Below are 16,483 nucleotides of genomic sequence, written 5' to 3'. Positions count from 1 at the left end.
TATATACTTATATTTAATTATGTGCTCTCACATTGTTTAATATTTTTTATTTTCACATGGCTATTAATGCAGTCAAATTTTTTTGTTAAATATATTATACTAACGATATATAAAATGTTGGACTTACTCTTGGTAGTAAATGATCCTGACACACATGTATGTATGTATATATTTATTTATACATGTAAACATATTTTCTACCCAGATAAAAGAAGAAAAAAGGTGCTGTGTCTCTTTTTTTAGGTGTTGAACTTTGATATTTGAATAACATTATTTGGTAATTGTGATCTACTAATGGTGTTCGCCAGTGATTTTACAAAAGCAACTTCGTACAGAATTAGGCATTGTTAACTTAACATTCCTAAAAGCAAAATATCATTCGAAATTTAAGAAATCTTAAGTTTCACAAATACAATCATGACCATAATAACTCCTCCACACATGAAGCAAGAATTCTGACTTAGTTTAATAAGTTTATTAACTTAAAATTGGAAGCTTTTATCAAACCCATGACCAAAAACTGGTGGTGATGGAAATAAAAAGAAGCACAAATATGGGTCAAAGGAGATACGAAGCACGGTTGCAGCCATCGTTGAAATTTTGAGTGTTTTTCGTCACCCAACAAGATAACGACCAATGATAATGGAAATTTGGAATGAAGGGGTCACACGGAAATGGGAGTAGAAATGGAGGTGCAGTGAAAGTGAAGAACAAGAATGAACCATTTATTTTTGGTCAACGAAGAATGAACAAGCAAACCAAAAACCAGTACAGGCTCACTTTTTTTTTGGATCCAGGAACAGGGTCATTTCTCTCTTTTTTTGGTCCAACAGGGTCTTTCATAATGGGTTCAGAGCAGAATATTATTGGGCTGGTTCAACCATGGCCCATATCTTACGAACAACGGAATGTACCCTACCATCGCTATTCCCTTTCACCAATTTTTAATGTATCTGTAGATTGTAGAAACATAGCAGCAGAAACCATGTCCCCTATTTGTCATAATAAATTTGTTCTTTGTATATAGTTTGATTTTGTAGATTGTTGTAACAAATGGTCTAAAAATTGACTAATTGTGTATTTATTTATTTTAATAAAACTGACGAGATTATATCTATATATGGTGACGATGAGATATACAAAGAAAATGAGGAGGATATAATAATTTTGGTTTCCTTTAATGATCCCAACAAGCAAAAAGAACGAAGAATAAGGGTTGCAATGATACGAGTATACCTCAACTAATTCACTGGGCCAATGCAAAGATATTTAAATGACATTAGATACGTATCATAGAAAAGGCTGAATATCCAATAACAAGTTGTTTCGTGGTACGTAAATTGGTACACATTTGTTTCCTAGAAATCATGCCCATGCCCAAATGTTATCTCTTTCGTAATGAGAATTTGAAAGATTATTTACCATGCTTGCCATTTATTGAACGAGTATTGCTTTGATGATTGGCCTCATTTTTCAGGTTCAAATTGTGTCTTATTGTAGTGATGGTCCCTCACCTAATCAATCAATTAGCTAATAGCTTTTAGGATTTTGAATTTTGGTTCCCGACTGTTAACTGTGGTCACAGTATTGCTGATTTGGGACAACTCTATGTTTTATTCGGATATTATCCTATTTGTGGTCCACATCATCTATTAATTGGTATGACTATGAATTACAGGAGAAAGACGATGTAGGGCAATTCCAAGACACACAAAGTTTTAGTAGAACATTTTTTTCCTTCATACGTTTACTTACCTTTGCTTGGTATACTTGACAAATTATCCTATTTTATCTTTTAAACTTTGGTCTTTCCATTGGGGCGTATGAGACACACTTGTCTTTCTTTTCTTCTTTGCCTTGGCATTTTCTTCATGATACAGCCCCTAATTTTCACTATAAAAGTGATTACAGATTTTGCCTTGTGCATCAAGAGAAATATTTGGAAGAGTTTACAAGAAATTATGAATATAAAACTTATAACTAGTTTGTTTGAACAAATTTCATAATCAAATTTTTAGTATAAATTTTTATATGATTAAGGGTCTATTTGAAAAACTTATAAATAGTTTATAACTTTAATAAACTGTTTTAGATTATTTCAATAAGTTTTTTTGAATTTGTTTATCAAAAAAATATACCCAACTTTTCAGAGTAAGTTTTATTTATTTATTTTAATTAGTTTTATAGTTAAACTTATAAAGTTTTAAAAAAGTTTATTAAATAAATATTTAAATAAGTTATCTCAGCGCACTCTAAAATTTATTGAATAATTAATTAATTTAATTACATGAACACATGCTGTTAACATCAATTGCACAAGTTTCGAAAGTTGCTCTCATCCTAGAATCAAGTTTGAGTTTTGACAGCTATGGCAGCACTTTTTTAAGTTGTCATTCCATAGAATCATGTCCATCCAAAATTGATCTACGATTCTTTAGCTGGCACATGCCAACAGCACAACTTGTCTTTGAATTGGTTGTCACAGTTTCTCCAATTTGGCTTGACAACAAATGTTGGTAATAGTACTGAAAATCTACAATTTTACACCCATCATCTTCCACCGAATCAATATCTTTTGGCAAGAAAGAAGGCAACAGTGTCCACACATCATGGTCTCTACATCAACAACAACAAATTCTATAGTATTGAAACCATTATCACCATATTGCACCATGTAAGTTAGCAGCGTGGCTGCCATAATATTCTAGTAAATATCCATCTAATTCAAACATTGGTCTTCACCCTGCCCTTAGCCTAACTTTGCATTCTTCCAAGCAAAGGTATAATCTAACAAACACCAGCTCTAAGGGATCTCTATTGTAATTGTTGTACACTGTTACCATACACTAATGCTTCTAGATAGTTCCAAAGCTTTTCCTAACCAATCTCTTTCAGAATCTTAATGATTTGGTTTGGTCTGCTCAATGTTCTATAGGCTTTTGCTGTTGTAGTCCTTAAAAGTTGCTGCCAACTTATTTGCAAAACTCTTGGAAGTAGCTTGCTGACTTGCCTTTGTCCTGTTGCAGTTACATGTATCATGAAATGTCTCTGAAAATGAATTTGAAGTTTGGCATATGAACACTAACATTCTATCTAGCGCTAAGTGATTTGTTAATGTTACAAATGAAATAATTATAAAACTCAATCAAAGTATGAATGAATAAGAAAATTGTAACATAATGAATCAAAAGCACACCATCTTAACAGACTTTCTATAAAATAGAGCCTACATATTATTCATGTTAAAAAAATTGTGTGATAAAATGTCGATGAGGACTATTCCTCTGCCCACCAACTTTTTATTCGGTGACCAGACTATTCAATCTACAAGAAGTACCCAGTTTGGAAAGAAAATTCACAAAGGTATTTGAGATAACTGCACTTCTCAGTCAAATTGAAGCAAGATTTTGGTATATATATCCAATATATCTGATGCTTTGCAAGGAGATAACTAGCATCCTAGGAATCAGTGTCCAACACAATTAAGCCATTTAAAGCACATGAAAGATTGAATGAAGCTTGGCATTCATGTTTGCAGCATAGAAGTGATGTATATAATGTATTTGTTTTAATCCTTGTCTTTGTCCCATCTTGGTAAAATCATATAGCAATTCTTTGTATATAATGTATTTGTTTTAATCCTTGTCTTTGTCCCATCTTGGTAAAATCATATTCTTCACTTTGTCCCAACCTTTTTTCTTGTTCTTATACAAAGAATTGCTTTCTATATCTATTGTGAGAAACTCGGAATATGCTATTGTAACTTACATACACTTATATATATATTATTTCTAAATAAGTGATTTTTTTTTCTCAAATACCTTTATTATTAATTTGATCAAAAGAACAAGAAAGGTATTTTAGATTAAAACTAAATATATAAGAGTTATAATAAACACAGAGAACTGGTAATAAAGCTGATATACTTGGGCTCAATACCAAAGTAAAACCTTTTTACTTGGTTCCTTTCCATAAACTGTTTTTTTGAGAGCCTGGTTTGTGTTTTAGAGTGTACGCGTTCACAGACAACTACAATTGATTTGAATCCTAGGATTGTACAAGACGACATCCAAATTTTTTAGCTCTTGACCGTGCTAGCTAAGAATTTTATGATATGATGAGATAGTGTAACGCGTGATCCAAATTTTTTAAGCTCGTGACTTATGCTAGCTAAGAATTTTACGATTTGATGAAACAGTGTAACGCGTTAATTTTAATTAATGCAAGGTGACTTTTATATCGTTTTGAGTCTTTGTTTGATCAGTTTATTTTGTTGTATTTTTAGGACCCTCGCAAATTGGTCCGAGTAGCAAGTGATTGCAACAAAAATGTTAATTGTCATCGCAATTTAACATCACAGCAAGCAATACTTAACCAATATTTGCTTTATCCGCCCCTATTACTTGCACCTAACATAACAAAAAACTTGCAGCAATTTTTACAATTAAAACTATTTAATGCAATGTTTTATCCGGTACCTAATTTAATCAACAACTGTTTCTGCTTTCATGAACCTTTTGATTTATATCACCATGTACTAGGAATTCTTTAATGCATATGAATTGCCTTAGTTTATGAACTGTTAAATGGTCATGTAGATGCTTACAACCAACTTTAGCTAGCATGTGACAGATCAGATGATTTGTAAGCCCAAATTTCTGACACTGTGATTACGGGTAGGTATGAAGGAATAATTGCACTTATCAATGGGTTATTATCAAACCCCTTTCCATGTTAGAACAATGTGGTCCTCAAAGAAGAAACTTCAAGGATTCAAACTTCCTTTTATGACGTTAGGTCTACATAGAATATAGCCTTAATAATGGCATTAAATTGCTGCGAACAGATGGCATGGAGAAAATATTTGCATTTAAGGCTGAAATGGTGGAAATTATATATAAATACAAATATTAGCTTGTGCTTGAGTATGAAAATGCATTGTGACGTGGATAGAAATATACGTGCAATGGAAAGAGACCATTCACACTGCTACATTGATACAGAAGTATGCCTATTAAATTGATAGCACTAGGCCACCGAGTTTAAGCGTTCCAGCAATATCTATTCATATTACTTTGTGCATGTGCATTGTTATCTAAAGAGATTTTTTCTTTGTTGCACCAGTTTGTGTTGCTTTATAATTGAGATATATTTTTAAGATGTGTATATAAAAAAATAAGTAAAAGATAATAATTATATATGATATTATGCACGATAATAATGTATAATTATAACATGTTTGAATTGCCGTGAAATTCACTCAAATATTAATTCTTTTCAACACTGTAATAGCATGCTTGAAACTCATTATACTTGTGTTAAGAAAACGTAAAAACTGGTCTTGAAAGCGCATAAATAGACGTGCATATAATGATAAATATATATATATATATATATATATATATATTCAAACATATACTTAAATTATAACTTTTATATTAAAATGTGATTTTGTTAAAATTTTCAAACATGCACTTCAATGTTCAAATATTTGCTATCTAAAATAACTCATTGCTTTTGTAAAAGTAAATAAGTAAGGAGGAATTGAGACAGATCTCGTGTCTCTTACCAAGGAAAAAAAATGATGAATCATTTCATCTAATGCTTAAAACCTGTGGATGGCAGCATGCAAAATTCCAGACAGAAGAAAAGTTGAGGATTATTATCATTGTGCATATTGTCTTTGGGCAAACAAATTTTCTTTGAGCAACCTTTTTAATTAGCATTCAAAGGGAAGTAGAGATAGATAACCTATATCATTATCTTGACGGTGTGCTTATGTTATAGAAGCTACATTTTTCCATTAGCTCTCTAATTTTCTTTACTGGCCATGGCATTTTAAATCTGAAACAGAAACCCTTCCCAAAGATTGTCCTAACTTTTCTTCTTTTTTTTTAATTCGTGATCCAGTGAATGAAGATCTGATTATAATAACATCACATGAGACACCAATAGACTGAGGTGATAAGCATTTGGGTAACACTCATCTAAATCCAGGGAGTTCTACCTAATGATTTTTTTTTTTCCTGAAATGTTCAAATATAATTTATTTCATTGGTGTGTCAATCATTTTTAAAAAATATTAATAATACAATTTTTAACACACTCTTTTTAACATCATCTTAGTTATTGGTCAAAATTGATTAAAAAATATAAAAATAATACGGATCACACTTTTTTCTACTTTTGATTTAATAATATTGTTTCATACTTTTAAAATTTTTATTAAATCTTAAACAATAATTAAGAACTGACTATCAAATACCTGAATTAATTAGTAGTAGATTGTTTTAATTTGATTTATAATTCTAAATTTAAGTTTTAATTAATATTATTATATTAAATACTCAAATAAAAAGCTTTATCGCGTATCTCAAATAAAATTGCTTCTATTTAAACAAAAAAACAATAATTAAAAGTGTCTAAGGTATGGTTTTAGCATTCACAGTTATTCTATTAAATATTTGCATGTACGGATATGTTATGAAAAATTGAGCAACTTCATTTGCAAAATTAGTTTCTTGAGTTCATTGAAGTATTTTAGCTTGTAAAATATGCCCCGGTCATTGCAAGTTGCAAATGGGAACATAAATTCTTTAATATATCAGAAAAAATGGAGATGTGATTATTTCTAAACCAGGATTAGAAAACGGAATAACATAATATCTATCATGTTGCTCATTTAAATGGTCATAAGTTTTTAGTAATTTGATCACGTCTTTCTTTACATCAGAAACAAAGAAAAACATGTTTATTTTGAATATCCTTCATCTTAACAAACACATCACTTTGGAGTTTCTCCGCCACCATCTTGCAGAATTTTAGCCATACAAGTTTATTGTTGTACAGCAATCGATAAAGAAAGAGAGTGTAATGAACTATCAAGTTTCTGACTGGAGATACGTAGGGATGATCTGAGTTCCTAACACATATTTGATGGCGGAGAAAATCCAAAGTAATAAAATACGAGAGTTGAATAAGAGTAAAATTTGATAAAAATATAATAAATTTTTATCATATTTAATATTTGATCTAAGTTTAATAAAAAAAATAAATAATATAAATATGTAAAAAAAAAAAATTATTCTTTTTCTATATTTATGAAATTAAATTTTAAATTTTTATAAATTATTTATTTTTAATTTATAGAAAATATATAAATTATTTAATATATTTTAAATTTTTAACATATTTTTTAAAAATATATAAAAATAACGATGTAATAAAATAAATTAAATATATTTTTTAAAAAATAATTGTTATCATTTCTTCCTCTCTTAATCTATTCATATTATTAAGATAACAATTACACTAGTCTAATATAATAGAATAAGTAACATGATAAATTAATTTATTATTATAGCTCAATAAACAATTAAGAATATATATATATATAACTTATCTATCTATTTTTATTCTGGTTACTAACTTTAAATATTAATATTAGAAAAAAATTTATAAGAGTTTATTGACAAATTAATTCACTAAAATTGGACCGATATTATTGTAGGTTTTGTCTATTGCATCTTTGATAAATTGGATCTACATATCAAACATCAAATGCAACAGTTTATTAGGTTTTTAAGTGAGAGTAAAGATTTTTCACATGAAAAATGAACTGTCTAAAAGGATAGATCAAATAGTTCTAATAAACGACTCATGCATGATTACAGTTCATCTAAACCATATGAAAAAATGAAATCAAGAAGGATTTTAAGCATAGTTAAATAGTTCAATTTTGCTGCTAGTGTAAATTTCGATTCTATCTTTTGATAATATTGTTATTATTTATATGAATTTCTATCCATTATTACACATGTAGGCATACTAAACTGTTCATTTATATATATTTGAATTTAACAGGAGTTAAACGGGTTACTAAAACTCAAAGAAACAGTGTTACGAAATTACAATTTTCTGCAATTAATTAACTTAAAAATTTATTAAGACAAGTACCCTTGTAAAACTTACATTATTTAATTTACTTTTAAACAACGGTTACATCAACCAATATATTTAATAGTGTTTACTTCAGTGAAAATAAATGACAAATTCAAATCAACTTAATCTAACAGAGTAGTCTCACAATTATTCACGTAAGCTCTTAAAAAAAGAAGAAAAATGCAACGGTTACATCAACAATTTTTTTACCCTGATGGAAATATGGTTATATATATGGACACATAACTACGTAAGCGTGAGGTCACACCATTTTTATCCTAGCATTTTATTAACCTAATTCATACAAGGGTATAAACTATATTGAGAGACTAACTATCTAATAAATAAATAAATAAATATATATATATATATATATATATAAATTTTGAGTTCTCTTTAAACTCTCTAATAATATATATTTTATCTATAATATATATATATATATATATATATATAAAAGATTTAAATACAACATTTCACATTAAAAAATTTATCTAAACACCACTTGAACTAATTCCATTTATAAAATTATTTAAGGATTATGCAAGTCATCAACATAAATGGAGTACAGAAAAGGCAAGAAGAAAAAAAATTGCAACTGAAAATACAGACTGACTTTCCCATCACCAAAAGACAAGTTAGTAACTGAAGAATTAAGATTATGATTACGACGTCACATGGGAAGTCTATGCAAGGACGGCATAAAACTTGGTAAAATTCTGCAATAAAAAAATTAAAAGTAAATTACACTCACACCGCTTTAATAATATTACATTGGTATTATGTTATTAAAATAAATGGATCGAAGAAAATGTTAAAAGACTGAGATATCAAATGTAATATCGTTAATCCTCAGCCCTCACCTCACCAGATGTAGGTATAATTTGTCCAAAATTCAAAGAATGCAAGTGAGTGTGGTGAGTGAGCCTTAAAAACGAAAATGTTTGTAGTGCAAACACCAAGAAACCGATAGATAAAAAGAGAGAAGTAATATGGTATGATAGGAGAGAAAGAGATTAAAAAAAACGTTAATATTATGAGAAGTAATTAGGTTTCAACCACGAGAGAAAAGTGAAGGGAACAAAACTAGATTCTACATAGGTAAATGGGCAAAACTCAAAATCCAAGAAGCAACCCTGCAGCTATGCCTCAAAATTTCAAGCTTTCCAAGTTTTTGCGTGCAAGCTTATCTTCCCGTCCCTCTCATTGGAATTGAATCAAACCCCACATTAACAAAGTCACTTTCAAAAAGACATTTTCATTGTCTCCCTTGCCTTTTTCCCATACATGAAAGAAATGAACGGTTTATAGAGCACCAAAGTTGAAAAGTGAATCCCAAGTCCTTCTTTCTCTCCCTTTTTCTTTTATTCTCCAAACATTACACAACGAGTTATGTTGTTTTCAGTACTGAGAGAGAGAAAGAGTTGGGTAATAGTTGAAGGGTCTATTTTCCGTCCATAAATACCTGTCTCATGGTCCAACCCACTTCCATATTTTGCAACCCTTTCTCCTCAGTCGCAGGATAACACCAAACAACTCTAAATAGTCCTCATTGCAAAGGTACAACCTACACACAAAACCCTTGTTTCTTTCTCTTCTGTCTTTGATTATTATTTTCATGTTAGGGACAAGCTTATATATATAATATATATAGCTTATAGAGCTAGCTAGTATGTCAAAATCATCAAGATCAAAGAAATCTCATTTTGCATAATGAACCAATTTTTTGAAAGCTTCTTCTTTGTTTCTGCTTATTAATTTCATTCGTCCTTGAAATCACATCGATATTAACTACTTTGGTTTCTTCTAATTATTATTTTTAGCAAGCTAGCTAGCTTCCATCAACTCATGGAGTTTCCAAACCAAGCAATATCAGAAGGGTCTTCTCAGAAGAAAACGGGAAGAGGGAAAATAGAAATCAAACGGATCGAGAACACAACGAATAGGCAAGTTACCTTCTGCAAGCGCCGCAACGGGTTGCTCAAGAAAGCTTATGAATTGTCTGTTTTGTGCGATGCTGAAGTTGCTCTTGTTGTCTTCTCAAGCCGTGGCCGTCTCTATGAGTATGCCAACAACAGGTTTCTCAACATTTATAACATATATACCATTCCTCTCTTTCAATCTCATTTCATATCTCTAAATTAATATGCACTATATATAACATAAGGTGATATTTTGAAGTTGTTATTTTCCTTTGTCCCAGAACCCTTGTCTTTTATTTAATTTCTTTGTTGTTATTTTTTATTGTTTTTACTATATGATCTTTGTTTGTCTTCTCAAAAGAACTAGACGTTAAGGTGAAACAATATGAAGTAGCACGTAGTTAGCAAGGTTTGTCTAGGGTTACAAAGATTTGCAGGTCAGAGATCTTAGCTTCCTTGTGTATATTCCCTCATGCTGTTAAGCTTTACTAAATCATCTTTCTCTCTCTTTATTTTTCTCTCTCCACATGTCAACCATCAAATCTTAAAAGGGTCTGCTACACAAAGCTGTCACGCACTCAATGAATCCCTGCCTTCTATTCTATCTTAATAGACTCTTCCTTAATTCTACTTAGTACTTATTTGTCAACTGAACAAAATAATAGTGACACAACACAATCACAAGCAGGTAGTCCAATTAATTAGGAGCTAGGGTTTCAGACTTTTTTCGCTATTTAGTCACACCTGAATCAGTTCAATTCTTTTTTACATATTTACACACAAGGGAAAATTGATTATAGCTATAGGGTAGTGCAAAAACTGCAAATAAGTGTTGTCTTCTAACTAAAAAGGCCTTTTCAAGAGAGGTTTTTGTTGGGAGAGAGACTTTTTAAAACTGTTTATTGGCTATCTCCGTACAATGAGATTCTGAAGAAGATGCCAATCAAATCAGATTTTAGGGTTTCCGACTCATTGGATACAGTTTTCTTTAAATTTGCAACAGATTTTTCGCAGGATTAATTGTTTCATTTGTTTGTAATTAAGTGCATGTTTCGTATTTCAAAACCCTCCTTTTTGTGTTAAGTTTAAATTTTTTTTCTTAAATTCTTACTGAAGTTTTCGTTATAAACTAATTTAATAAGTAAATCAATTTAAACTAATACTTTTTCTGCTGATAAAAAAAAAAACCACTAATACGTTTTCTACAGTTTCCTGGATGTCCAAATTTGATCCCATTTTCGTAAATTGTCCTTTACATCATGAAGGAAAGCATTCAGTGGTTAGGGTTTCCCAGCATAGTGATGCCCATAACTCATGTCTCTACAAGAAAATTCTGGCGGAGGCATTTTGATATATTAACAAATTATTTGATTATTTTACCTTTGTGTAACTTGAATTTATTAGGTAAAACAAAAATCAATTGAATAAAGATTACAAATTTATGTTGGGTTCAATTATATTTTAGTCTATTAGGCTTGACTTATGGATGATTTTAGAAAAAAATTTAGACTTCCTAAAGTACGTATTCATTTCCTTTAATAACAATACACACTCATGCATGATTAGTTTTTTCATAATTTAAAATTTTTAAATTAAAAATAAAGAAAAATGTATAAATAAAAAACGTAACTACAAGAGAATATGTATTACAGGAATATTAATAATTTACTTGTGATTTTGGTTATTATTATTTTTCTAAATATTTAAGTGATTAATGATAAATTTATTATATAAAATGATTTTGAATGTTTAAAGGTGAAAAATTTAGTGAAATTTTGATGAAATTTATTTTTTTTAAATATGCAGAATTAAAGTTTTAAGAAACACAATTTTGAGTTTTTTTAATATGTGAGATTAGAGTTTAAAGAATTAAAATTTATAATTTTTTTGTTTTGACTAAAATATGATGTTTTGAAGAAAGGAATATTTTAATAATTTAATGTAGTAAAATTTTAAATATAAAATAAAAATTAGAGTGCTTTAGATAAATAAATAAAATAAAATAAATTTGAAAAAAATGTAAAAGTAGATAGACTTAATTAACTCCTAAAAATGAAAAAAAAAATCAAAATCTCATGCATATTATGTAAAAAATATATATATAATTAATTCTTTAAGTTGTCCCGCAATTAAAAAAAGAAAGAAAGAAAGAAAAGAATTGAATGCAAAGAGAGAAAATTTGTAAGATTTTGATTATTAATCTTTTAAATTTTTTTTTTCTATTAACAATAAGACATTTTTTTAGGATGTATAAAGAAACATCTTTTTATGAGAAAATATTTTTTTTATAATTTCTCCTGAAAAGATATTTAAGAGAAAATTTTTCTTAAAAGTAAAGCAATCCAAATGCCCACCTGAGTTACCATACACATGATTTCGTGGTTTTTCAGTAAGGACATAGGTACTGTTTACAATTCATCCACTTCAATTCATTTATCATTTTTAATTATTTTGCTCATTTCCCCCCATCTCTTATATTTCGAAAATTCTAGTATAGAAGATTTCTTTACCCTAAGTTGCTAAAGCAAAATGATGAAGCCAGATTCTAAGAATAGCTAAAGGCTCTATTTTTATTGCTTTCACTAAAGCTTCTCATTCCTGACGTCAATTCTCAACCTACTCTCAATTATGTGTTTTGGACATTTCAGTTAAAGGAAATATAAACTTTCATCCATTGATTCAATATCGACCTCTTCATATGCATACTGTATTAATCAGATATGGACATGCCAACCTGTGTTTGAACTTTAAAGAAGCTAACATATCGAGGGGTTTAACATTCTTTAGGATTCAAAGAATGAAACTTTCATCATAAAAGTATACATATTCAACTTGAACTTTTTTGGGTTCTTAGAAAAAATCGGAGAGGGTATAGCAGAAGAAGGGTAGCATAGAAAAGAGTTTTCTGAGCTATTTATATGCATTGGGATGGCATCCATTAATTTCCCAGAATCATATTCACTGGTTATTATTATATTTAAAGACATTCGTTAAAAGCAAAAATACAAGGACAGTATATTAAATTGAAAGGGTTTTGCCATAATCAAGGTAGTGGGTACAAAAAAATTTATTAGTTATTATCGTGGTTTTTACACAATGAGTAACGGGAAAGTAACACGATGTATGAACGAAGAGATAGTTGTGATAGTGGAGCCAATGACGTTTTGGGATCTTGTGCCAGCTTGGCAAGGACAACCAATCAGGGCCTCGACAATATTAAGGTTGAGAGATCTTAGTACTTACCCTGCTATATATTTAGTTTATGAAATGGCTATTTACATATAAAGAGTAATAATGATAAGAGTACAGTTGAAAATCTTGTGCTTTCTCTTTTCATATTAAAAAATTTTTCATGCAATTTTTTTCTGAACAAAATTTTTCACAAAAAACTGGTTCCTGTGCAAGATTACGCATTTGTAATTTCAAACTCAACTTTTTGACTTAAAATTTCAATGTCAAAGATCGATGAGTTTGTAATTAGGATTCGTAAAAATACAGATTGAGTCACCGTTTATCTCTTCTAGTAAAAATATTATGACTCGATCACATTTTCATATTCCTCTAAGCATAGCCTGTATTGTTTTGCAGTGTTAGAGGAACTATCGAAAGGTACAAGAAAGCATGTGCTGCTTCCTCAAATGCAGAATCTGTATCCGAGGCTAATACACAGGTAAATTTAGTCAGCTAAAAAAATCGAAGATAAATGGTAGAAGAAAATGCTCTAGTTTGGTTAATTTGGCTCAGAATTAATGCATCTTGCTTTAAAATTGCAGCATATTTTTATACAATATCTTCATGGAGATTTAATGTATAGTTTCAAGCTATAATCATCTCAAAACTATAAGAATCCTCTGTGTAGCTTAACTATTAAACTATTTTTCAGGCAAGCTAGCAGATTGGAAAACTGTTATGGTCATATTTCTGTTTTTTTATGATGTGCTGATGATAAAAGGACGATATTGCGTATATCTTCTACCCATGATTTAGTATTAAGTTCGCATGTTATCCCTAAATATCATTTTAATTCACATAGAATATTCCTCATTAAGTATAAGCATTCCGACACTTAAATTGTATGTGAATAGTTGCAACTGGAGAGCCACTGCATAACCTTAGACAAATTTTTGGGAGTGGATGACATATAATTCTCTTTTTGTAAACAACAAAAGAGAAAATATAAATGGATTGCAAGGATAACCCAACCCATTTACATATAAAAGCATCAACGACAATACTGAATACATTTAAAGTTATTAATTTTCTCTTGACCTGTTGACCCCTTTATGAGAAAGAGATATTAGGGGAAACATATTTGTTAGATCCATGTAGATATTAAGATCAAGAGGAAATTAATATATTAATCAAGCCTACACAAGTGGAGTTTGGTTGAATTTAAAAACATATTCAAATTAATTAAAATAAAGTATATTAGATTAGTTTAGATTTAACAATTTTTTTATTATATAACTCGAACAGAACCAACTCAACTAAAAATAAGTTGGATTGAAATGGTTGGGTATTTGGATATTTAAATATAAAAGAATTTTACACTTATTATTATTATTATTATTATTATTATGCTTTCCTGATCAAGTTTACGGATAATAATGAGAGCATTGGTAATGAGTCAAAAGATTGAAGTGGAAAGCACTAAATTTGATACTTACGAGTTCAACTGACGAGGGACAATTTTACCAATACTATGTACGTAATTTGGTTCTAAGGCGTGTGATGAGTTACATGCAAGACTATATACAATAAATTGGAAATAATTATAGTTAGAATCACTAGTTTTAGTCTCTCTTCCATTTATATAAACCAAAATATAGCTCATTTTGTATACTCTAGTTCTATTTAGTGATTCTCTCAAGTTCTCTCTTCTTTTGCGTTCCGTCTTGTTTTTCAACATATTTTCAAACAAAAATTATCTCTAACTACCTATAAATATAAATTAACACTATTTATCAATATGATCAGTTTTATCAGCAGGAATCATCCAAATTAAAAAGACAAATCAGAGACATTCAGAATCTAAACAGGTCAGTTTCCTCTCTAATATTTTTCAACACACACTTTTCATTGAATTTGAATGAAAACAATGAACTTTGCTTTTAATTTCCAGGCATATCCTTGGTGAAGCTCTTAGCTCTCTGAGTCTAAAAGAACTAAAGAATCTTGAAAGTAGATTGGAGAAAGGTTTAAGCAGAGTTAGATCCAGAAAGGTATCAAAAGACGTTTATAGTATGTGACATTTGTGGGCATCACAAGTGTCTATATAATAAAACATGTCACATGTCTGGGTGGTTTCCACCGTAAGCCCAAACATGCATTATGCATTTACATAAATGTACAAGAAGCTAATTAAAAACAAGTAATTAAGATTATTTAAGTCAATATTTTTGAAAAAAAAGAAAAAAAGGCTTGCCTAGTCTTTGGAAAATATGCGTTATTTTACTCTTCCAAGTTATAATATTTATATTTCTTTGAACTGACGTACGAACTCAAATTCTGCCAGCACGAAACACTGTTTGCCGATATCGAGTTCATGCAAAAGCGGGTAAGACCTTCGTTTTTCCTTCAATGTTAAATTTCTTCTGTACTTGTTTTCTACACACACACATAGCATAACAGCTAAAGAAAATATATCATTAAGTCAATGTATTGAAAATGATTGTGTAATTCTTGTATTTTTTTTAATTGTGACGTTTCAGGAAGTCCCAAACCTCACTAAATTTCAATATTTAACTAGAATAATGGAACTGCAATGTTGAATAGGAAATAATAAACTCAGAATCCGAATAAGACTTTCACTCTAGAAGTGGCAAATTTTGGAATAAAATAGCAATTATATATGTATGTAGTGGCTTCAGTAACTTTTCGGTATAAATCACTCTTGTTTTGGGGGAACTTGGGTACTAATCATTGTTGTTGGTATATAAAGATTAATATTTGGATGTTCTTCTACATAATAAAACTTATATAGAAGGCATACTTGGGGTTTCTCTTTACCTGAATGAATGTAAAAATTGTTATTTTATATACTCAATCTTTCATAGAAAATGAGAATAATTACGAATTACCGAACATAAATTCATAAACTCTACCAAATATATGCATGATATTTATATCTTTTCTGACATGCACATTTATATTTACTGGAAATATGCAGGAAATAGAGCTGCAAAACCATAATAATTTTCTGCGAGCTAAGGTCTCTTTCATTCCCTCCAAATGAATGTATGTAATCTACGTGTCTAAAATAATTGAGTGAAATGAATGATAAAAAAAAGTTGGTGGGGGTGATGCAGATAGCTGAACACGAGAGAGCACAGCAGCAACCACAACAACAGCCGAATTTGATGCCGGGAAATGTGTGCGAGTCCATACCTTCACAGTCATATGACAGGAATTTCTTCCCTGTAAATCTCATAGATTCCAATCATCATTATTCACGCCAAGACCAGACTGCTCTACAACTTGTGTAAGCACAATATTCATTTACCAATATGTTAACAAATTGTTGTTATTGAATACCCTTTTAATTAGTTCATTGATCACGACGATAACAAAATCAAGGAGGGAAGGCAATGCCCAGTGCAAAAACCAATTTAATAAATAAT

At 29.7% G+C, this 16,483-nt stretch overlaps 1 protein-coding gene across 2 annotated transcripts; it reads left to right on the top strand.

Moving 5' to 3' along the window:
* The first annotated feature begins 9,789 nt into the window (after positions 1 to 9,789).
* Positions 9,790 to 16,348, top strand: LOC113846110 (floral homeotic protein AGAMOUS-like). 2 transcript variants are annotated; one of them, XM_027474021.1, is made up of 7 exons: positions 9,790 to 10,019; positions 13,452 to 13,533; positions 14,841 to 14,902; positions 14,986 to 15,085; positions 15,379 to 15,420; positions 16,033 to 16,074; positions 16,172 to 16,348. In XM_027474021.1, exons 1-7 carry the CDS (start codon positions 9,790 to 9,792, stop codon positions 16,346 to 16,348), a joined length of 735 nt encoding a protein of 244 aa, XP_027329822.1. The 2 variants fall into 2 exon arrangements, with proteins under 2 accessions (XP_027329822.1, XP_027329823.1); XM_027474022.1 differs by having other exon boundaries at positions 15,379 to 15,424; positions 16,031 to 16,074.
* Positions 16,349 to 16,483: the final 135 nt, after the last annotated feature.

The sequence above is a fragment of the Abrus precatorius genome, unplaced genomic scaffold (assembly GCF_003935025.1).
Source record: "Abrus precatorius isolate BTA unplaced genomic scaffold, Abrus_2018 Scaffold8, whole genome shotgun sequence".
NCBI classification, from domain to species: Eukaryota; Viridiplantae; Streptophyta; class Magnoliopsida; order Fabales; family Fabaceae; genus Abrus; species Abrus precatorius.
This window is presented reverse-complemented; position numbering and strand designations above follow the sequence as displayed.

Coding starts and splice junctions, on each gene's coding strand:
- LOC113846110 (XM_027474022.1), top strand. CDS start 9,790: ATGGAGTTTCCAAACCAAGCAATATCAGAAGGGTCTTCTCAGAAGAAA. Junction 13,534..14,840: donor TATCCGAGGCTAATACACAG/GTAAATTTAGTC, acceptor CAATATGATCAG/TTTTATCAGCAGGAATCATC. Junction 15,086..15,378: donor GCAGAGTTAGATCCAGAAAG/GTATCAAAAGAC, acceptor AAATTCTGCCAG/CACGAAACACTGTTTGCCGA.